The sequence below is a fragment of the Gymnoscopelus braueri genome (assembly GCF_963280865.1).
Source record: "Gymnoscopelus braueri genome assembly, chromosome: 17".
NCBI lineage: Eukaryota > Metazoa > Chordata > Actinopteri > Myctophiformes > Myctophidae > Gymnoscopelus > Gymnoscopelus braueri.
The window spans coordinates 40057769-40076790 of NC_137617.1; the positions used below are offsets into that span (position 1 = coordinate 40057769).

The following is a 19022-nucleotide window of genomic DNA, read 5'->3' on the forward strand; positions in this document are numbered from 1 at the left end:
ATGGAGTTTGAAGTTTTAATGGGTTTGTATAGGAAGGGGGCGTGTCTGATGAATATCAAATATATAAATACTGAATCAAGCAACTTAAAAACTGTCTGGGGTCTCACATAAGCCTGAGTAGATGATAAAATGACCCAAATTTGTTTTGAAAGTGAAATATCCCTTAAACTAATGTAGTGACACCAATTAACAGGAATTAATGATGAATTCATGATAAAGTCATGATGAATTGATGAATGAATAGGCCTAAATCATGAATTCATCGTTAATTACGTGTATGAATTTGGAAGTGTTACCAACTTATTATTATTATTCATTTTTTGTGTCACCAACTTAAGAGCTTCAGGCATTAGGCCTATATATGTATTTATTTATTTACCAGGGAGTGGCAGGGACAGTGCACATTAATCAACCTGTCAGTTTTCACATCCATGTAAATGAGCCAGAGTTAGCCGGAAGCTACCAGAAGCTACTGTCAACCAGTAGGCTACTGTAGGTGTCCTACCCGACACATGGGTCTAATTTTCTCAATGGTTACTTTGATTGAATACTTTATTGACAGTTTGCAAAAAAAAAGCACAGAAATTACAGTTCTACACAAAAGGCTGCTAAAATGATTAAACACAAGAAAGAACTATAGGTTATTTCCATTGGGGACCTGTGTGCTCAATTCTTCGAAAAACAGTGTGACCATTGTGGGGGTCGAACCCACGACCTTGGCGTTATTAGCACCACGCTCTAACCAACTGAGCTAAACGGTCGTGAACAAACACGTAGCAAGACGAGGTAAAGTCTCGTCTGGTCTGCAGTAAATGAGTTCCGGATAGCGGCTTTAACTCATTGGTGACGAAACTAAATGTTTTGATTTGGTCGCCTCGTCATCAGGGTCGTGACGAATTGGGAAGTTATGCAAACGGTGGGCGGTGGACAGGCTGTATATAAAAGCCTGAGCGCTTTACCGGCGACATGGCACACTAAGGCACAGCTGCTCAAAAAACGACATCTATTTGTCACCACAAAAAAAAAGAGACATATAAATAGTAAATAAATAGTAAACATAGACTTTTAAAGGCTGCCGAGATGATGAACGGCCACTGCAACGGCAAGGGGAACGACATCGTGGCGGAGTTCCACTGCACCAACGGCGGCTTCGGCGAGCTGTCCATAGAGGCGAAGAAGGCTGCGCTCCTCCAGCAGCGGAAGCACCAGAGCGTGTCCCGCAAGGCGGCGGAGGACGCGAGCCGGCTGCCCGCGCTGGAGGCGGCGTACCGCAGCATCCTGGGGGACCTGGGGGAGGACACGGACCGACAGGGGCTGGTGCGCACGCCGCTGCGCGCCGCCAAGGCCATGCAGTTCCTGACCAAGGGCTACCACGAAAACATCGAGGGTAAATATTATAAACAACAACCTGCTACAACAACTCCATTTGGAACCTCTCCGCTATGTAGCTCCGAGATGAGGTCCCACTGTAGCGGGTGCCGGCAAAGGTAGAGTCCGTTCAAACGTAGTGTGGATCACCTTTTTCGCCACGTCGTATCCAAAAAGTAAAGGTAGTCCCAGACACCTACGGATGTTTGAGGCTTTTCCGGAAAGTGAACTTTTTAGGACGGGGTTGAAAAAAAACGTTTAAATCGCTTATTTAGTCAGCCTGTGCCATGTTTTCCCATTGTAGCCGAATCGGGAGGCAGTACTGGCACCTGGCGTAGGGGGTTGAATGGGAAAACATGGCACAGGCAAAAAAATGATCCTTAAAAACATAAAAGGTATTAGTATACAGGATTTTACAGTGTTTTTCCAAATCTCTCTCTCGCACACTCTCTCTTGCACACTCTCTCTCTCACGCACACACACACACACACACACACACACACACACACACACACACACACACACACACACACACACACACACACACACACACACACACACACACACACACACACATTATTATCAATTCTGTTTAGTACTTCTGGTAATAAATAATGTCACTCAAGTGTTGATTTCCCATGGTCTGATGGTCATGCACACTATACGCGTTGTTATGGGAAACTCAGGAAGAATGTTTTCCTCATGTCATTGCTGAAACAAACATTTACATCTCTTACTGTTAACAGCTTGCCAGACTGTGACTAATTCTCATGAAACCACATCTCTCACTGAAAATAACATACTACTTGTGAAAGCTGCAATAATCCTGGATTCGAACCCCCCTCTCTTGCATGTGAGACAAAACATCTGCCAGTCAAGAGGCAAACCCCCCCTCCCCTCCCAGGGGAGATATTACTCAACCAGGTGTCCAAACCAACACAAGGGTCTACATTTCTCAACGGAAGAGTAGGGAGACCACCTCCAACCACTGCAGATGAACTAGTTGTACCATATTAACATGAAATTGTATTGATTAAAATACGCCCAGGATTACAGCTTTAAGTGCAAAGTTTTCATTTGAAAATGGTCCTACAACAAAGTATTGGATTTAATGCCCCAAACTGAACAGAAATGGGCGTTGTCAGTGAACATGTGTTTATGTGTGTCCAATCCATAGACATCTTGAATGACGCCATATTCGACGAGGACCATGAGGAGATGGTAATAGTGAAGGACATAGATATGTTCTCTCTGTGTGAACATCACCTGGTGCCGTTTTTTGGCAGGGTAAGTGTGTGTGTGTGTGTGTGTGTGTGTGTGTGTGTGTGTGTGTGTGTGTGTGTGTGGCACTTCTACTAACTAATTGTTGCTTCTCCTAGGTCGATTAATTTAGATCACATTAAGCACACTGTATTTCATTGGGTTACTTTAAAGCTGAAAGGTAATTGCAACTGTAACATAGTTATATTGTATTAGCATACTCTACCATTATACAGATGTACTATATTGTATTAGCATAATCTACCATACAGATGTACTAGTTATATTGCATTAACATACTCTACCAAACAGATTCGTTAAAACATTTCATTCATTAAAATAAGTTACGGAATGCAGCTTTAACGTAGCTCGTGCGCACCGAAATGCATTTTCATGACGTCAGTGATGTCATTTTGTATTAGTAGCCTTTGTACATGCTGTGCGACCTTTGACTGAGTGTCCACTGTTATCGCTTCTAGGTACATATTGGGTATCTGCCAAACAAAAAGGTGGTCGGACTGAGCAAGCTGGCAAGGTAAACCACAAACACACACACAAACAAATACACACATACACATACACACACACTCGCACACACACACTCTCTCTCTCTCTCTCTCTCTCTCTCTCACTTCCTCTCTCTCGCTGTGAAAGTGTGAAAGTGGCCACAAATGTCTGGTTGTACGTTGGCGTTATTGCCGACTGGCTGCGTTCTTCTGTTATCTCAGCGCATTGACCTGGAGGCTTAAACTCTAAGCCCTGTGGCCAATATCACGTCCTCTCACCAGCCTGTCAGGCCATGAGAAAATCCTGTCAGACCTGTGGGAATCACTCCGATGTGATCACAGTCTCTGTCTGTCTCCTTCTTGTCCATTTCTAGATCCACAAACAGACAGACAGACAGACAGAGAGACAGACACATTGTCTTATCAAAGCACTGGGCTCTTATGCAAAAAATAAAGGAGGCGGGGTCGCATACAGTAAAAGACACACTGCTTCGTCAGCTTCAGGAACAAGCTGAACCCCTGGGCTCATTTGGGGTCAATGGGGTTCATTTCAGGACATTGGCGGATAGGATATGTCGAAAACAGTCGACCGATAGTGTACCTTTAGTTCTTGCCATTGGAGTGAATGATTTATAGATGTTAAGAGCCCCTGATGTTGTATGTCTGATCACAAACTAACTAGCTCTTTCATTCTGGTTGAAGGATTGTTGAGATCTACAGCCGAAGGCTTCAAGGTAAAACACACATTTTATTACGTTTCATAGACTACATGGTTAGGACATTGAGGTATCAATATTAATATTGCAATCTCCTGTGTGAGAAACCAGAAATCTACTGCTCATCCAAGAGGGAATCCCCACTTGTCAGGGGAGATATTGTTCTCATGAGCTTCAGGCAGTGCTGCATGTCAACCAGTTGGTGGTTGACATGCAGACAACCACGCCTCAGTGGAAGAGTACTAGGTAGACCACCTCCATGTCCAACCACTGCAGATGTACTAGTTATATTGCATTAACGTACTCATACTGATTGACATTTTAAAATGTCATCTCTTGCGTTTTGTCTTGATGGCTCACATTCTGTCTCCCTCAGTTCAAGAGCGACTCACGAAGCAGATTGCCACGGCAATATCAGAAGCTCTGCAGCCAAAGGGGGTTGCTGTGGTGGTCGAGGCAGCGTGAGTACACACAAGCACACACACACACACACACACACACACACACACACACACACACACACACACACACACACACCAGTGTTGACACATTTTGATTTAGTTTTAGTTGGTTGGTTTAGTTGGTGGTGCCTTGATGGCGTCGTAATGCCTGATTTTACACTTGGCACTACTGGATCTCTTCTCCACTAGTCACTCCATAACATACGTCTTTTTCAATTGTTGACGAAATTGTCAATATATTTGGTCTTAGTTTTAGTCATCATAGCTTAGTTTTTATTTAGTTTTTATTTAGTTTTCGTCAGTGAAATAGTTTTAGTCGACGAAATCAACACTGACACACACACACACACACACACACACACACACTCGCGCACCAACACCAGTGTTACAGTCAAAGATGGAATGCGACAAACATTCTAAAGCTGCTCAAAATATTTCAGCAGTACAGAAAGCACATGTTGACCCCATGAGCAGGTCACGCTTGACCCTAACCCGTGTTGAAAGACTTGTGTGTGTGTTTTGTGTGTTGCAGGCACATGTGCATGGTGATGCGTGGCGTCCAGAAGATTAATAGCCGTACAGTAACCAGCGCCATGTTAGGTTTTTTCAGAGAAGACCCCAAAACCAGGGAAGAGTTCCTCTCACTTATAAAGAGCGCTTAGCAACTGGCATGCGTGACTAACTCCTTTATTTATACTCACTGTGGTTGCGTGCCGGTGTGGTGCACTGAAGATAGCAGATCTACAAGGTCACAATGAGCTTGTAGATCGGATATTTTCAGTGTGTGACACGATGCACATTTAAGTATACAACAAGGCAGCTCCACAGCGCTTGTATTTATCATTTCCAGAGGTCAGGAGTTCTGATGGATCCGCATTTTAGCGGCAGATGACTTAAAAAAAGCTGCAATCCATAACTTTATTTTTAGTGAGTAAAATGTTATTTTGACCAATCTGTATGGTAGAATATGTTAATATTCATTTCTGCATTCTCGCTGCAGGGGACCCGAGTTTGAGTCCCGGGTAAGTTGTGAAAGTTGTGGATTGCAGGTTTAAAACCCATGACCAATAATATGCGGTATGAATCTGGATCTATGTAAGCGCTGCCCCTGGCTTATAGAAGGACACACACACACACACACACACACACACACACACACACACACACACACACACACACACACACACACACACACACACACACACACACACACACACACACACACACAATCAGAAAACGGTTTCCTGGATTTCCTCTTTATAGATCTGTTATGGTAATCATGGTCTATCTTGTTACTAGGATCACTGACAATCAGACAGAGACTGTAATCCATGGTGCCTTAAACTCGTCTCTGTTGGAGACCATGCCGTCTTATAGGAGAATATGGTTTTTAGTTAAGAAATTAAAGGGATAGATGACCCCCCCAAAAAAAAATCATCTAACGATTAGTCACCCCATGGAGACTTGAATTCATGGATTCTTTTTAGCTTTTGTCGCATTCCTAAGCCAATAATTTGATGACCAGCGGACCGGTAGGCAGCGGTTCCGGTAGGAGACACAAAGGAGACTCTTTGTGTCTCCTACCGGAACCGCTGCCGGTCATCAAATTGTTGGCTTAGGAATGCGACAAAATCCAAAAGATATCCATGAATTCAAGTCTCCATGGGGTGACTAATAGATAGAAAAAGTCATTTTGGGGGTTAACTATCCGTTTAAGTATAAAGATATAATGTTGCACATGCCTTAGATCGATGGGGATTTTTATATGGATTTCGTTTTTTTTTCTTCTGTTGGGAACATTTCCTATGGTGCTCTTTGTATTTAGTGGTCAGCTCATAGAAAGCGGTAGGCTTCCACACCTCCACAGTTCTTGCTGTATGAACGACCAACAAATGACAATAAGCACAGACTTGAAATACTTGATAGATCCATTTACATTTGTAAATATTTGTATTGTAACAAATTGTGTTTGTTAAACGATGCATTATATGTGGTAAATGTGTTTTATCTGGTTTGTCACCTTTTCAGACAATTTTGCCGCTCTTGTCTAGCATCATTTTAGTTGTATCAGTCAGCATTGTATAGTGTTGCTGTTGTATATTGTTCTCTGGCAAAATAAACTAATATAAATACAACAACGTGTGTGTGTATGTGAACATTACTTGACCTGTTAACCGAGGTAAAAGGTAAATAAAGGCCAGCTTGCTTAATGCTAATTTGGTGTGGAACCAGGCAACATAAGCATAAGTGATGGTGGTGCTATATCTGTCTCGTTCCCCGGCAACAGGGCTTTACCCTTGGTCGTATAACAAAGGTATTACTGGATAATATTGTAATGTAATCGTAACATTCTACTACCAAGGATTCTTGGAACCACAGGACATGAGATTAGCATATTCATCAAGCAGCCACAGTAGCTAGTGGCTTGATTCAGTGTTATGTATCATTATAACAGAATAATTATACACAACTTAACTACCTGTAGGAGTGCAACTGCTAATCAAACTCATTCATTTATATTAATCGATTATAGAAATAATATTTTTTTATCTAATAAATTATATATTTTTTAAACATGAGCAAGAATAGCAGCTCTACAAGCTCACAGCACATCGAACACGTCACATTGAGACGTATTGTGATCTTGTAGATATTTTCACTATTTGTTCGTGACACTGTTGTACAAGTAGGGTTAATCAGGCTATTAATAGATTTTTTTGATTATGTAAAAAATTGATTAGAATTTGTTCACATTGGTTCGTTGATGTATAACAAAATTACATATTAAAATAATCCGCTTCTCAATTATTAGCTTAATTGAAAGAGTGATCATTAGAATAATCACTACGAAAAGGATCCGATAGTTGCAGCCCCAATTAATTACCTGCCAAACATATACCAACATTTGGCTGGAGGCTGATGCCAACTTAACCACTTTAATATGCTTTGTCATAAGACAAATAGCGAAAATAGCCGATCTACAAGTTCACAACGTGTTACATTGCGACGCGAGATTGTAGATCTGCTATTTCTGAACATTACAGAAAATGTTCATTGCTCAAAATAGGGACGTGCATGCAACAATAATACATCATCATTACACACACTTATATTATAAGAACCGAGGCCCCGGGGGAGCGCAGGGCTTTTAAATGTCAGAAGGAGCTTGCTGCTAAGTGCCACCGACAGTCTCCGATCTACAACATCTGACCCCGAGGGAAGGCGGGGCACAACTGACGCTAAAGCCTGCTGCATGCATCATAATCATGGATAATCATCATAACAAGATTATGTAATGGGATCTATTTATCCTGTATGTACGGCCCCATCGTGACTGGTGTGGATTCTATACCAATCACGAAGGCCAAACAGAACAAATATGGATACTATACGGCAGCGTTTCTCTAACTTTCTTCACTAGTGTATCCCTGTTACAATATTTCTTCTGCACAGTACGGACAAAAAAATCTTCCCAATACCGATACATTTTTTTGTGTTTTCAAGGCAGAAGCAAACATTTTACAATGGAAAGTGACCATATTGAATGTTTTAATACACTTGCAATGTCAACACAATATATTACATACAGGTTTTAAAAGCTGAGAACCTGTGTAAGAACAGGCATTAAGTGTAAATGTCAGCCACCACTGTGGCCTAGGCAGGTGGACAATGAGTGATCTACATGAAGATAACAGTGTTGTCCTAAGTATTGTCAGAGATTACGGTGTGGCCACTAGGGTAGCAACAGTTAATCGGACTAATCGATTAAATCAATCGTAAAAAAATAGATTTGAATAGAATTATAGATTTTCAAAAATACAGAAAATAGCAAATACCAGCTCTCAATCAGTTGTGAGCTGGTAGATCGGCTATTCTCTATTTTTACGTGACACTCAGACTGTTGTACAACGAAGTATAAAATAGGGCTTCAGTAGTTAATCAGACTAATCGATTTAGTCAATTATTTAAAAAATCTATACGAATTAAAAATAAAATAATTGTAGATAAATAAATGTAAAAAACACGCTTCTTGATTATTCGAGTAATCTGAAGAGTAATCAAAAGAATGATAGCTACGGAAATAATCGATAGTTGCAGCTATCTAGTGGCCACACTGAAAGTCACTGAATGGTCATAAATGTGGCTGTTGCGGTCCATCGCAGTTTGGTTTAGAATTCTATCGACTTAACTTAACTAGTGTGTAGCCTATTCAAAACACAGCAACATTGATAGCAGCAAAAATACACTTTTAGCTTTTTAGACAGTTTCTGCTTTAATTTCATTAGGTAGGAGAGTGCAGAGAGACAGGAACCAGAGGGTGGAGAGAGGGAAAAGACATACAACATGTTACATCGGCAGGAATTGAACCGGAGACGGTGCAACCACAAGGACGGCACAGCACTACCCATTCCCCCAACAGTGCGGCCCAAAATTTTAGCTGTTTAACCACTGATTTATATTTCGTCATGCGACAGTGTCTCATTGCGAAAACAGACAACCTAAAAGCTCACAATACGTCGCACCACAACATGTTGTAAGCTTGTAGATCAGGTGTTTTTGCATGTGGCATAGGCTATTTTATATTTATTGTTTTGCCTATAAATAGGGACACCATGGTTTCTTGTGAGAGTGAGAAAAGAACCCAGGTTCAAATCAGACTCCTGTCTTGTCTCGCAAGTCTCTGAACTGTCTGCCCTTGGTTTCCTATCTCTCTACACACCATCATATCTGAAATAAAGCGCAATAAATGCCATAAAGAAGAAAAGGCCAGACAACAGATCATTGGGGCCTCACCCTTAAAGTCTATAATAGGAAAAAGCCATCCTCATTCCCAGTTTTATCTCCATCTCACGAGGAGATGATGCCTGGGAAAGAACTACTGCCTGAAGTAGTCTCGCATAGACGATCAGAGATCTCCACCTACCGATACATCTGGGGACATCTAAATTGAATGTAGGGGTTTAAAAAATAACGTTCGTCATAATAGACAAACTTTCAGTGAAAATAGGACACGTTGTGAGCTTGAAGAAATGGCCCTGAAATGGCCCCGAACGAATGTGACTCAAACTTCAAAAGAAATAGCAAATGTCTTAGTCTCGCCGCTGTTCTAGCTCCTACATTTTTTACGGGTTTAGGGAGGGAAAAGCATCCCCAGGATAAATCACAAACACACAAAAAAAATGCTTGTGTATGTGCACAACACACATACACACACCTGGAAAGAATGCATGGAGTTCCAGCTGGTTTTGTCACTGCTCTTATAATGTCAAAGGGGAGGAGTACACACATCTCCCATTCCTCCGTTCACCCGTTCCTTGCGTTCATCCTACTCTCCAAGATTTGTGTTCTTCTCAAACACTGTCAGACAGATGTTTGTTTGTAATTCTTGGTGTCCAGAACCTTCCTTCCACACATGGCGCAGATCCCTGGAACGATAGGTAGGGTAGCAAGAACAGCAGCAAAGTCAGTTCATGAGTAGAGAGAGAATATGGGTGAAAATATCATCATTGTCTAAAATGCGTACAAGCAAAGTTTTATTTTTGACTAATTATTTACTCTTCAAGACGCAAATAAATCTCTTTTTCACCCTGCACACTACAGTAGCCTCTCTCTAGTCTAGACATAACCTCTATTATATATTAAAAGAATTCCCCCTTCCCAGAGACTAGTAACTACATAAACGTAGGCATTTAGTGTCATCTTTATGTTCTTGATTGATTGATTGAATATTTTATTTCTGTGGTATCATGTTAATTACATAACGTAATGAACGTAATGCTTGGCAAAGGAGCCAGGTCTCCTGCATTCCCCTTCGAGTCCTTCAACTTCCTGGTCCAATCTGGTTGTTGTTCACCCTTGGCCTTATGATATCTGTCTGACAACCTGAATAATATAGAATCAAGACACCACTTGGTATTGCCTTTTAGTTATTGTTTTGAGTACAGCTTGGCTCTAGAACACAAGCTCCCCTGTTTTCTTTGTGTATAGCTATGCTCCTATCCCTGCTTTAACCCGAGAACGACTTAACCGCCGACCCCACTTTCAACCTGGCGTCCCTATTTTGGTCATTATAGTCACACAAAAAAAATCAGATCTACAAGCTCACAACGAGTCACAGTGCTGTTTAAAAAATGGACACATACTGTATATGTGTTCTATTGTAGATCAGCTATTTTTGCCGAACGTACGCCCCAGGAAAAGGAACGCCAAGGTTCAAGTGGTTAATCAATACATTATTAAAGTGTTTACCTTTCTTATAAGCACAGCCCTGGCAGTAGTGTGAGCCAGACTGGTGCACAGAGCTCTTACAGATCCTGCAGATGGAAAAACCAGTCTTGCTGTAAGGGTCAAACCTGAGGGGGACAAAATGCAGGGTCACTCAGAAACATTCCCAATTAGCGCACAGGTTTGATAATGATATTGCAGTGTATGAATTTATTCATTAAGTTACATGCATTTTTAAATGTTGTTCTGGCACTGGTCATGAAAATGGACATTGACTCATCTCATCTGAACCTGCAGGCCTGCATCCTTTTTGTATATGAGGAAAGCTGGGGATCAGGACGTTCAATGCCAACTACTGACCGGCAAATTATGCATATCTAGTTTCCATAATTCTCTTAAGCTGGGCCAGGAAACGTATGGGCAAACATGTTGTGCATCTATTCTACATAGCAAAATATTGTTTAGTCTTTAACCCTAACCCTCAAATAAAAGACAAATGGCCTCATTCACCACATGTTCACAATCTGTTTCTTCAATTGTTCTTACTTTCATTCTTATGAGAAGAGCCTACAAACAAACAATGTGGGATTCATGATGAAACAGGCCTGTCGTTTCATAGGAAAACTGTGGTTTGCCTGTGATTTGCATACCCTGTCAACACCGTAAAAAGTCATGCAGACAGACATGCAGGTTATATACAAAATAAACCATGGCAGAAAGCGTTTCATGCTGAGACGGAAATATTATTGTTGTGCATGGCAGAGAGAAAAACAAAACATAATTTAGTGGAGTGACAGGATATAAATGGCCTGAAATGGAATCATGTGTGTGTACTCCAATATATATTTCAATTAGCATTTTTGTCAGGTGTGTACATCTTTCCGCCTGCATGCAGTGTCCATAATCACAGACAACGGCCTTTCAGCGGCCCTATCCACAAGTTTCCAGCAGAGAGTGGGCGTCAGTTCCGGTTGTAGGCTATACATATGCGATGCCTCCGCCGGATATGTCTCCCACCAGGCCTGTGCACAGGGCCTGTGCCCCAGTAAATTCCCGCGGAAACAGGTGGATACATCTGCTGCTATGCTCACGCACCTTATCTCAGGTACTTGTGTAAATATGTAGATAACTTGTTTGGGGTTTTTTTGTTCTCTTGTTTGGCCTCCTTTCCCACTTGTCCCCCCCCCCCTCTTCTTCCCTTTATTTTTTTCTATGGAAATAACGATACGAACCATGCACGAAAACAAATTTCACCCACTTTTTTACTTCTGTAAACCTGTGATGTGACAATAAAGCTGATTCTGATTTCAGCATGCTCTATATGACAGAACACCCATGGCGCTCAAAAGAAGCGTATTAGGTCTAAATCTACTGAAACATTTTGTTGTCAATATGAAATGTGAGGCTCTGCACTACTGTAATTCAAATCGGTAACGACCTTTAAGGCAATCCAAGGGTAAAGGCGGTTACACACCGGCGAATATGCGATTGCGAATATACGCAAAATTCGGACTCGTTCCGAATAATTAAAATACGCTTTTTTCGCTCCGCGAAACTGGTGTGGAAGCTTGCATTGACTTTATAAGGTTTTTAAAAAAAACGTATTATTCGCATGACAAAAATCGCCCCGGTGTGTAAGGACCTTAAGGCCTGCACCCCTTACAGCCCACTTAGATCAGCAATACAGGTCTGTCACAACTCATAATACCGTATTACCGATGACTCCGCTACACAGGAGCGGGCATGGGTGTGATGTGATCTATGGCTGTATATATATGTACTGTAATACATGAAATGAATGTAATATCATAGCCATTCTAGGGCTATCCCTCCCTCATGTGTCCTTGGTATACAAATGAGACAGCAACATGTCTGTCTGTCTGTGCTCCTCACCTGGCTTTCTTGGATGTCAGCATCTTGTTCTCATTTATCTTCCGTCCACCACCCTCTATTTAGATACATGCAGAAAACACAGCATGATATAAGTTATTATGTAGCAATACCAAATCACAATGTCAACAATAATTTAATAAAATAATAAATACATAAAACAAAAATCGAAAATAATGAACAGGTTGTATGTGTCTAAAACACACACAATCCTCGATGGGATATGAACACAGTCAGTGGTGGGAAAAGCGTTGTTAATCTTTTTTCAAATACTTCTAGTAGAGTAAAAGTATAATATTTGCCTCCGAGATGTAGTGGGGTAGAAGTAAAAGTACTGAAAATTTGAAATACTCCAGTAAAGTAAAAAATAGCTAAAAATTGCACTTAAGTACAGCACTTGAGTAAATGTACTTAAATGTTACTTAACACCACTGCACAGACATGAATGTGTATTATAAATATAACGACTATTCCACCTTCATCTCAAACCAAGTGGATTTATTATTTACAAACCTGTGGTGTTTCTGGCTCCATCCTTCCAGGTATCAGGGGTGATGATTTTACCAAGCTTGCTCTCACCTGGAAAAACAAAGAAATAGCAGAACGTTTACATAAACAGAACAGCCCTGAGAGCATAGTTTACATGTTAGATATATCAATATGATGTCTAAAGCAGTGGTTCTCAAAGTTGATTCCAGGGACTCTTAGGGTTCCTTTTTGGGGGTCTCTAAATGTAGCCTTACAAAGCATTTGGTTTTGTACAAAGCCTTACAAACCAAATGGACCCGTTTCATTTGTACACTGTCAGAGTTAAGGTGAGACCTTGAAATATAGTAGTTTGAGAACCATTGGCTCTAAAGCCTGTTGTTTATGTATGTAGTTATGTATTCTAGCAGCAGCCACAGCCTCCTCTAACGTTAGTTAGTAAACTACGCAGATCAACATAAACACAGTGAAGTAAAAAACAACTCTCTTACATTTTTCGCAAACCATGTTTGTATTTGTCTTCTTTTTTCTCAAGCCTTTGTGTTTGTGGTTGTTTAGCGAAAACACTAGAACGTTAAAGCCACTAGTTTAACAATGTTGTAAACTTCCGGTAGCATCCGTCTTCCGCTTCCTTTCCGAACAAATCCTCACTACAGTGATTGGTCAGTTTAGTCCAGAAGCTCCGACATCTGATTGGACGGCACCACAGTCCGTCAGCGTAATTCTTGGTGTTGCACGGAAATTAGTGACCTATCAGAGTTTGTGTCTAGAGAGCTATGGTAGCCACGTAAGGCTGTTAAGTTGACGTCCTTTCCTTCAAATAATATAATTAAATCAATATTAAATTAAATACCTTATGTATCTAATATATTACCAACATACATATATATATATATATATATATATATATATATATATATATATATATATATATATATATATATATATATATATTAGATAAACTCCCATAATTGTTGTTTTATGGCCACTGCATCAAATCAGTTAATAGGATTTTTTGTATAAGTCAAAAGAGAAATTAAATCTTTTCAGCCATTTTGTAACGTGACATATTATCACAACTACTGACTTTAACAACAATAAACAGCCCCAACAACGACGTGACATTAATAATCAGTCGCAAAATGGTCACTAATTTCGGTGTAACACAGCAGATTCCGGTTTAGTCTCAGAGCTTTGATTGATTAATTGATTGAATACTTTATTAACAGTTTGCAAAGACAAGCACAAGGTAAGTACAGTTCAATACAAGGTCTGTTAAGAGGATTTTAAACCCAATAAAGCACTATGGCTTGTTTCCATTGGGGTCCTTTGTACTCAATTCATCGAATGTACTCAATTCATCGAAATATTCAGCAATATAGTCCTTTCAAAGATAATTGAACTTTAAATGCCTGTTAAATGCAAATGTATGTATCTAATCTGAGTCTGACATGAACTGGGATACCGTTCAACAACTGCGGTCGTATCAAGTAATTGAGTACATTATATAATGTATGCGTCAGCCCATTTGATACACTACAATGGCATTCTAATGTTCTATTTGAGTAATTAAACTTAGGAGCTGATTGCTCAACCGGTGGCAAACTTCTCTACAGAGAGTCCAGTAAAAACACAGAAATTTACGTCCGTTCAATGAAGATTTATTCACTTCACACCCACATCCACTTTTCACCACTACACCCTTTTCTGTACATGTGTGTGGTTCTGATGACAAGGAAATAAAAGCATTCACATATGACTTAACCAAACAATCAACAGTTTAGAATAATCAGAAATTAGGTTGCATGAAATATTAATACAAAACTCAAAACAACATTTGCATAAACAAATAGCAAAGTGATCAAAGACATGTAACACAAATACTTACAATTAGTTGCATGCACACTAGGTAACAAAAAATCACACCCTGTGTGAAGTGGGCGGTGTCTTGCTAGCTAATCACAATACTGAATGGAGTCAACCAATCGTGTACAAAAAATAAATAATTTATTGTTTTTTTTTTAGTTATGGTTTCTTATATAGGGCTATGCACATGTGTCATGTGACACTGGCCAATCACAGTCCTGAATAGACTGTGATTGGCCAATCACGGTGCAGGGTTAGGCGGGGTACATTTTTGGCCAATCACAGCGCAGAATTTGTTGTACAAATATCCAAACCTCACTTATAGGGGCGGTTTCACCGCCCAAAAATGTCCAAGGGGGAAAACAAACAGAACTTCAACAACAGAGATGCTTCTCCAACAGAGGACTAACATAGAATGATGCAACCTATTCATACAGCAGGCTCTAATCAGGCATCAGGCACTGATCAAACAGAAGGCCTAATTGACCACACCTGGTCTGTGGGTCATGCATGGTGACATGAGTAGGTCATGGTGACATCAGCCAATTAAGAATGCCTGAACATGCCACAACATAAAATAATTAACAAATACAGTCTGAGGGCAATGATTACTGGCCTTTTGTACACATTGTATTATATATGCCATTATATTTTGTCCTCCGTCTTTTACAATTCATATGCCTCATTCATTGATTTTGATTGCATTTCTGGATGGACTATCCTTAAGCCACTTCAGTAGGTACTGTTCCTGTAGAGACAGAGGCATAATTCACTATTAATTCAGAAACATAATTGTGTGTGTGTGTGTGTGTGTGTGTGTGTGTGTGTGTGTGTGTGTGTGCGTGTGCGTGTGCGTGTGTGTGTGTGTGTGTGTGTGTCTCTGTACACAGAAGGACAATACACAAAAGAAAATATGAAACACAGATCTCACAATTCATTAGTCAACAGCACTCACTTCAATAAATCTCTGTGTGTTTGGAAGGAATTTATGTTCCATATGCTCAGAAATCTGTCTGGCTGGGGCAAGCACATGGAGGTGGAGGTGATCTACTGATGTGTATGGGGGTTGGTGGAAGCCCAGCCTGTTGATACATTGATGACATTGTCACAACAACTAGTTATCAAAAAGCACAGAGAGACAATAAATATAACAGAGATATTACCGGATGATATTCAGAATAGGGTGTGCCATGCAGTGTTAATTTCATCGACTACAACTATGACGAAAAATGTTCGTCGACAACCTTTTTTCACGGATGAAAACTAAATGAAAACTAAATAAAAACTAATCTATGATGACTAAAACTGGCACCAAAAAAAACTGACTAAATATATTTCGTCAACAAATAAAAACTAAACTAAAATGTTAGCGAGGGACTAGTGGAGAAGAGAAGCAGTAGAACTAAGACAAGTCATTTTATGCTTGGTTGCGCTCAGATGTTGTTCTCTGAAAATAGCAGATCTACAGGCTGACAACGGGTCGCAGCACGGCTATTTTCAGCTACAACCAAGTGTAAAATCAGCCATTACGACGCCATCAAGGCCCGCCAAAATACATTTTAGTCGACTAAATCAACTGTAGATTCAGTCGACTGTAATTTTATGATATTTAGTCGACTAAAACTAGACTAACAGTAAAACATTTCAGATGGCTAAAATATGACTAAAACTAAATGTAATTTGATTCAAAAGACTCAAAATGTGCTGTCAAAATCAACACTAGTGCCACGATGAGCCAGAATCAAAATGCTGAATGTCACAGTTATGGTGAATGCAACTAAAATGTTTGAGTCATCAGGGTGCTTATACCTTATATCCTTCAGATCGGTGATCCCTTGCTCACGTAATGCACATTTTCCCATATCCGCCATCCTTTCAACTGTTGCATTAATGCATAAATTACTAATAAATAATTACGTAAAAAAGATATTGCTTTCCAACAGTGGTGACTTCTGTTTTGATGACATACTCACCCAGCCCAACATGTTCTTTGTCAAGTGACAAGCAGCTGAGTATGTGTTCTCTAGGTATAACCAGGTAGTGGTGGGGGGCAGCAGGGTCGATATCCCGGAAGCAGAGCAGCTTATCATTCTGATGGGAATGAGAAGTGGTGGAAACAGTACTCGCATTTTTTACTTAAGTAAAAGTATCAATACTGCAATGTAGAAATACTCTGTTACGTACAAGTAAAAGTCCAGAATAAAAAATTTACTTGACTAAAAGTGGACTTAAAGTACCAAAAGTAGAAAGTACTCATTATGCAGAATATCCCATTTCACAAGTTTTCAAATGTATACAAATCTTTGAAAATAGCAGATCTACAAGCTCACAATGTGTGGCATCGAGACGCATTGTGAGCTTGTAGATGGGCCATTTTTAAATGGCCGAAATGTATGTAGGGCTGAAGTGGTTAATGTATGTTTTGTAATAATAATCAAAATCTACAAAGTAACTAGTAACTAAATTTTTCAAATAATTGTAGTGGAGTAAAAGTAAAACATTTGCCTCTGTGATGTAGTGGAGTCGAAGTATGTGTAAGTGTGTGTGTGTGTGTGTGTGTGTGTGTGTGTGTGTGTGTGTGTGTGTGTGTGTGTCTGTGTTTAGGTAGGTATATTCAATTATAGTCAATCAACCATTAGATAAAGGCCAGCAGTGCGCCTGTGTAAATTGCTATATTCTTCTATAAGAATTTACTGGCAGTTCACTTTTAATTTAACTTTTAAGTCAAGACAGAACTTCTTTCTCGTTCACAATAGCTCATTTCATCATCATCATAGGGGACTAAATGGCAAACTGGAAGAAAATAATTTGCAAACCCAACCCTGATTCAAGGGTTTCTTTCAGGATAGTTTCTACAATTAACTTAATCAGCATCCAAATATTGATTATACAAAATAATACTGCCTTGAACAGTGAACTACCATATATTATGAACAGTAGTCTTCCCTGGCGGTAGCCTACCTGTAGAATGATTTCAGTGTCTTTGTCTTGATCGCTCGCTATCGTGCAGAAAACACAATTTTCTTCCATATTTACAAATGTTCCTACAGTATCGCCGGATGTTACCGTGTCTGTCTGTTACAAAAGGGTCTGTTATCGGCTCCTGGTTCGCGTCAGTGTTGCCAGATGTTGTGAGAGAAATATAGTAGGGTCATCTGTGGCACTTCCGTGACCGTGGAGAGCAAAGGTCCGTTTCTCAATGGATTTGTCATCTAGGAGGGTTAAAACAAATTTTGCCGGGGTGTATTTTTAAAAGGGGCGGGGAATATTTGTGAGAGACCAAAATCCAAAATGGCTGCCGTGAAAATGAACTTTTTAATGGTTTGACCTACAATGATGCATAATACATGGTTTCAGAGCTTATTTTGGTCAAGGAATACATATTTGGTGTTTATATAATGATTTGACCTATTGTTGACCTTCAAATGCAAGATGGCTGCCAATTATGAGATCCAAAAGTTTTTTTTTTCTAAATCGTCACAGAGCCTTTATTAGGCTCTAATGAAAGCTCTGCTCATGATGAGTTGAAAAATATGCAGTATAAGTACACAGACGTAATCTCTGAGGTCAATAAAGTCAATGTTTGTGTGTAAACAACAGTTACTGATGTGCGGTTTCCCATTAAATAGTGTAGGCTACTGAGAATATGGTGTCCAGTTCATCCCATCACATTTTCATAATGAACCAAAAAAATAAAAAAAATAGCACTATAGCCTAACATAACATAGTATTCTGTATGCAAAGCTAGAAAGGTTAGTTGCTTGAGGTGAATTTAAAGGTCAACTCATTTGTCACCCTTATTTTGTAGTATTGCTCCCAGTGTTTCCTGTCAGCCTACTTACTTTTACCTGCCTTGTCTAACCAGTCTTGTGATTGTGTCAGTGTTTCCACCTGTGTCCTCTTAGTCCCCCAGCCTATCCTAATGTTGATTGTCTGTTGAGTTCACCTGTGTCCTGTTAATCCTTGTCTATATGGGAATACCACTCATTTTCAACGTTGAAATATGTCTTTAATACACCTTAGCTGTTGTGTGGAAATAAGAAAAAAGTCCCCCCGCCCCCTTCTATGTTGCCTAGAACTGGATAATTGATTGAGATCATGTGATCAGTGACATACGCAAGGTGTACTTTTGGCTGAGGCCAAAAGTACACCTTGCGTATGTCACTGATCACATGACCTCAATCAATTATCCAGTTCTAGTCAAGTCAAGTCAAGTCAATTTTATTGACACCCCCCCCATGGAG

The 19022-nt window shown here is 40.0% G+C and overlaps 3 protein-coding genes across 3 annotated transcripts; 1 reads left to right on the forward strand and 2 right to left on the reverse strand.

Annotated features, from left to right (window-relative positions):
• The first annotated feature begins 970 nt into the window (after positions 1-970).
• On the forward strand, positions 971-5540 carry gch2 (GTP cyclohydrolase 2). The gene is made up of 6 exons (XM_080454652.1): positions 971-1387; positions 2546-2655; positions 3108-3163; positions 3837-3868; positions 4227-4311; positions 4844-5540. The coding sequence occupies exons 1-6, from the start codon at positions 1081-1083 to the stop codon at positions 4971-4973; spliced, it is 720 nt and encodes a 239-aa protein (XP_080310778.1). The 5' UTR covers positions 971-1080; the 3' UTR covers positions 4974-5540.
• Positions 5541-7847: 2307 nt separating this feature from the next.
• cript (cysteine-rich PDZ-binding protein) lies at positions 7848-13539 on the reverse strand. Its single transcript, XM_080454915.1, has 5 exons — positions 13404-13539; positions 12940-13005; positions 12430-12484; positions 10561-10664; positions 7848-9737 (listed from the first exon to the last, which is right to left on the reverse strand). Exons 1-5 carry the CDS (start codon positions 13417-13419, stop codon positions 9673-9675), a joined length of 306 nt encoding a protein of 101 aa, XP_080311041.1. The 5' UTR covers positions 13420-13539; the 3' UTR covers positions 7848-9672.
• A 1921-nt stretch (positions 13540-15460) lies between these two features.
• On the reverse strand, positions 15461-17875 carry LOC308105141 (adenosine 5'-monophosphoramidase HINT3-like; the record flags this gene model as incomplete). The annotated part of the gene is made up of 5 exons (XM_080455774.1): positions 17740-17875; positions 16752-16869; positions 16588-16657; positions 15734-15860; positions 15461-15526 (listed from the first exon to the last, which is right to left on the reverse strand). The coding sequence occupies exons 1-5, from the start codon at positions 17806-17808 to the stop codon at positions 15461-15463; spliced, it is 450 nt and encodes a 149-aa protein (XP_080311900.1). The 5' UTR covers positions 17809-17875.
• Positions 17876-19022: the final 1147 nt, after the last annotated feature.

Coding starts and splice junctions, on each gene's coding strand:
- gch2 (XM_080454652.1), top strand. CDS start 1,081: ATGATGAACGGCCACTGCAACGGCAAGGGGAACGACATCGTGGCGGAG. Junction 1,388..2,545: donor CTACCACGAAAACATCGAGG/GTAAATATTATA, acceptor TCCAATCCATAG/ACATCTTGAATGACGCCATA. Junction 2,656..3,107: donor TGGTGCCGTTTTTTGGCAGG/GTAAGTGTGTGT, acceptor TATCGCTTCTAG/GTACATATTGGGTATCTGCC.
- cript (XM_080454915.1), bottom strand. Junction 12,485..12,939: donor TGGAGCCAGAAACACCACAG/GTTTGTAAATAA, acceptor GTATCTAAATAG/AGGGTGGTGGACGGAAGATA. Junction 9,738..10,560: donor GGGCTGTGCTTATAAGAAAG/GTAAACACTTTA, acceptor CTATCGTTCCAG/GGATCTGCGCCATGTGTGGA.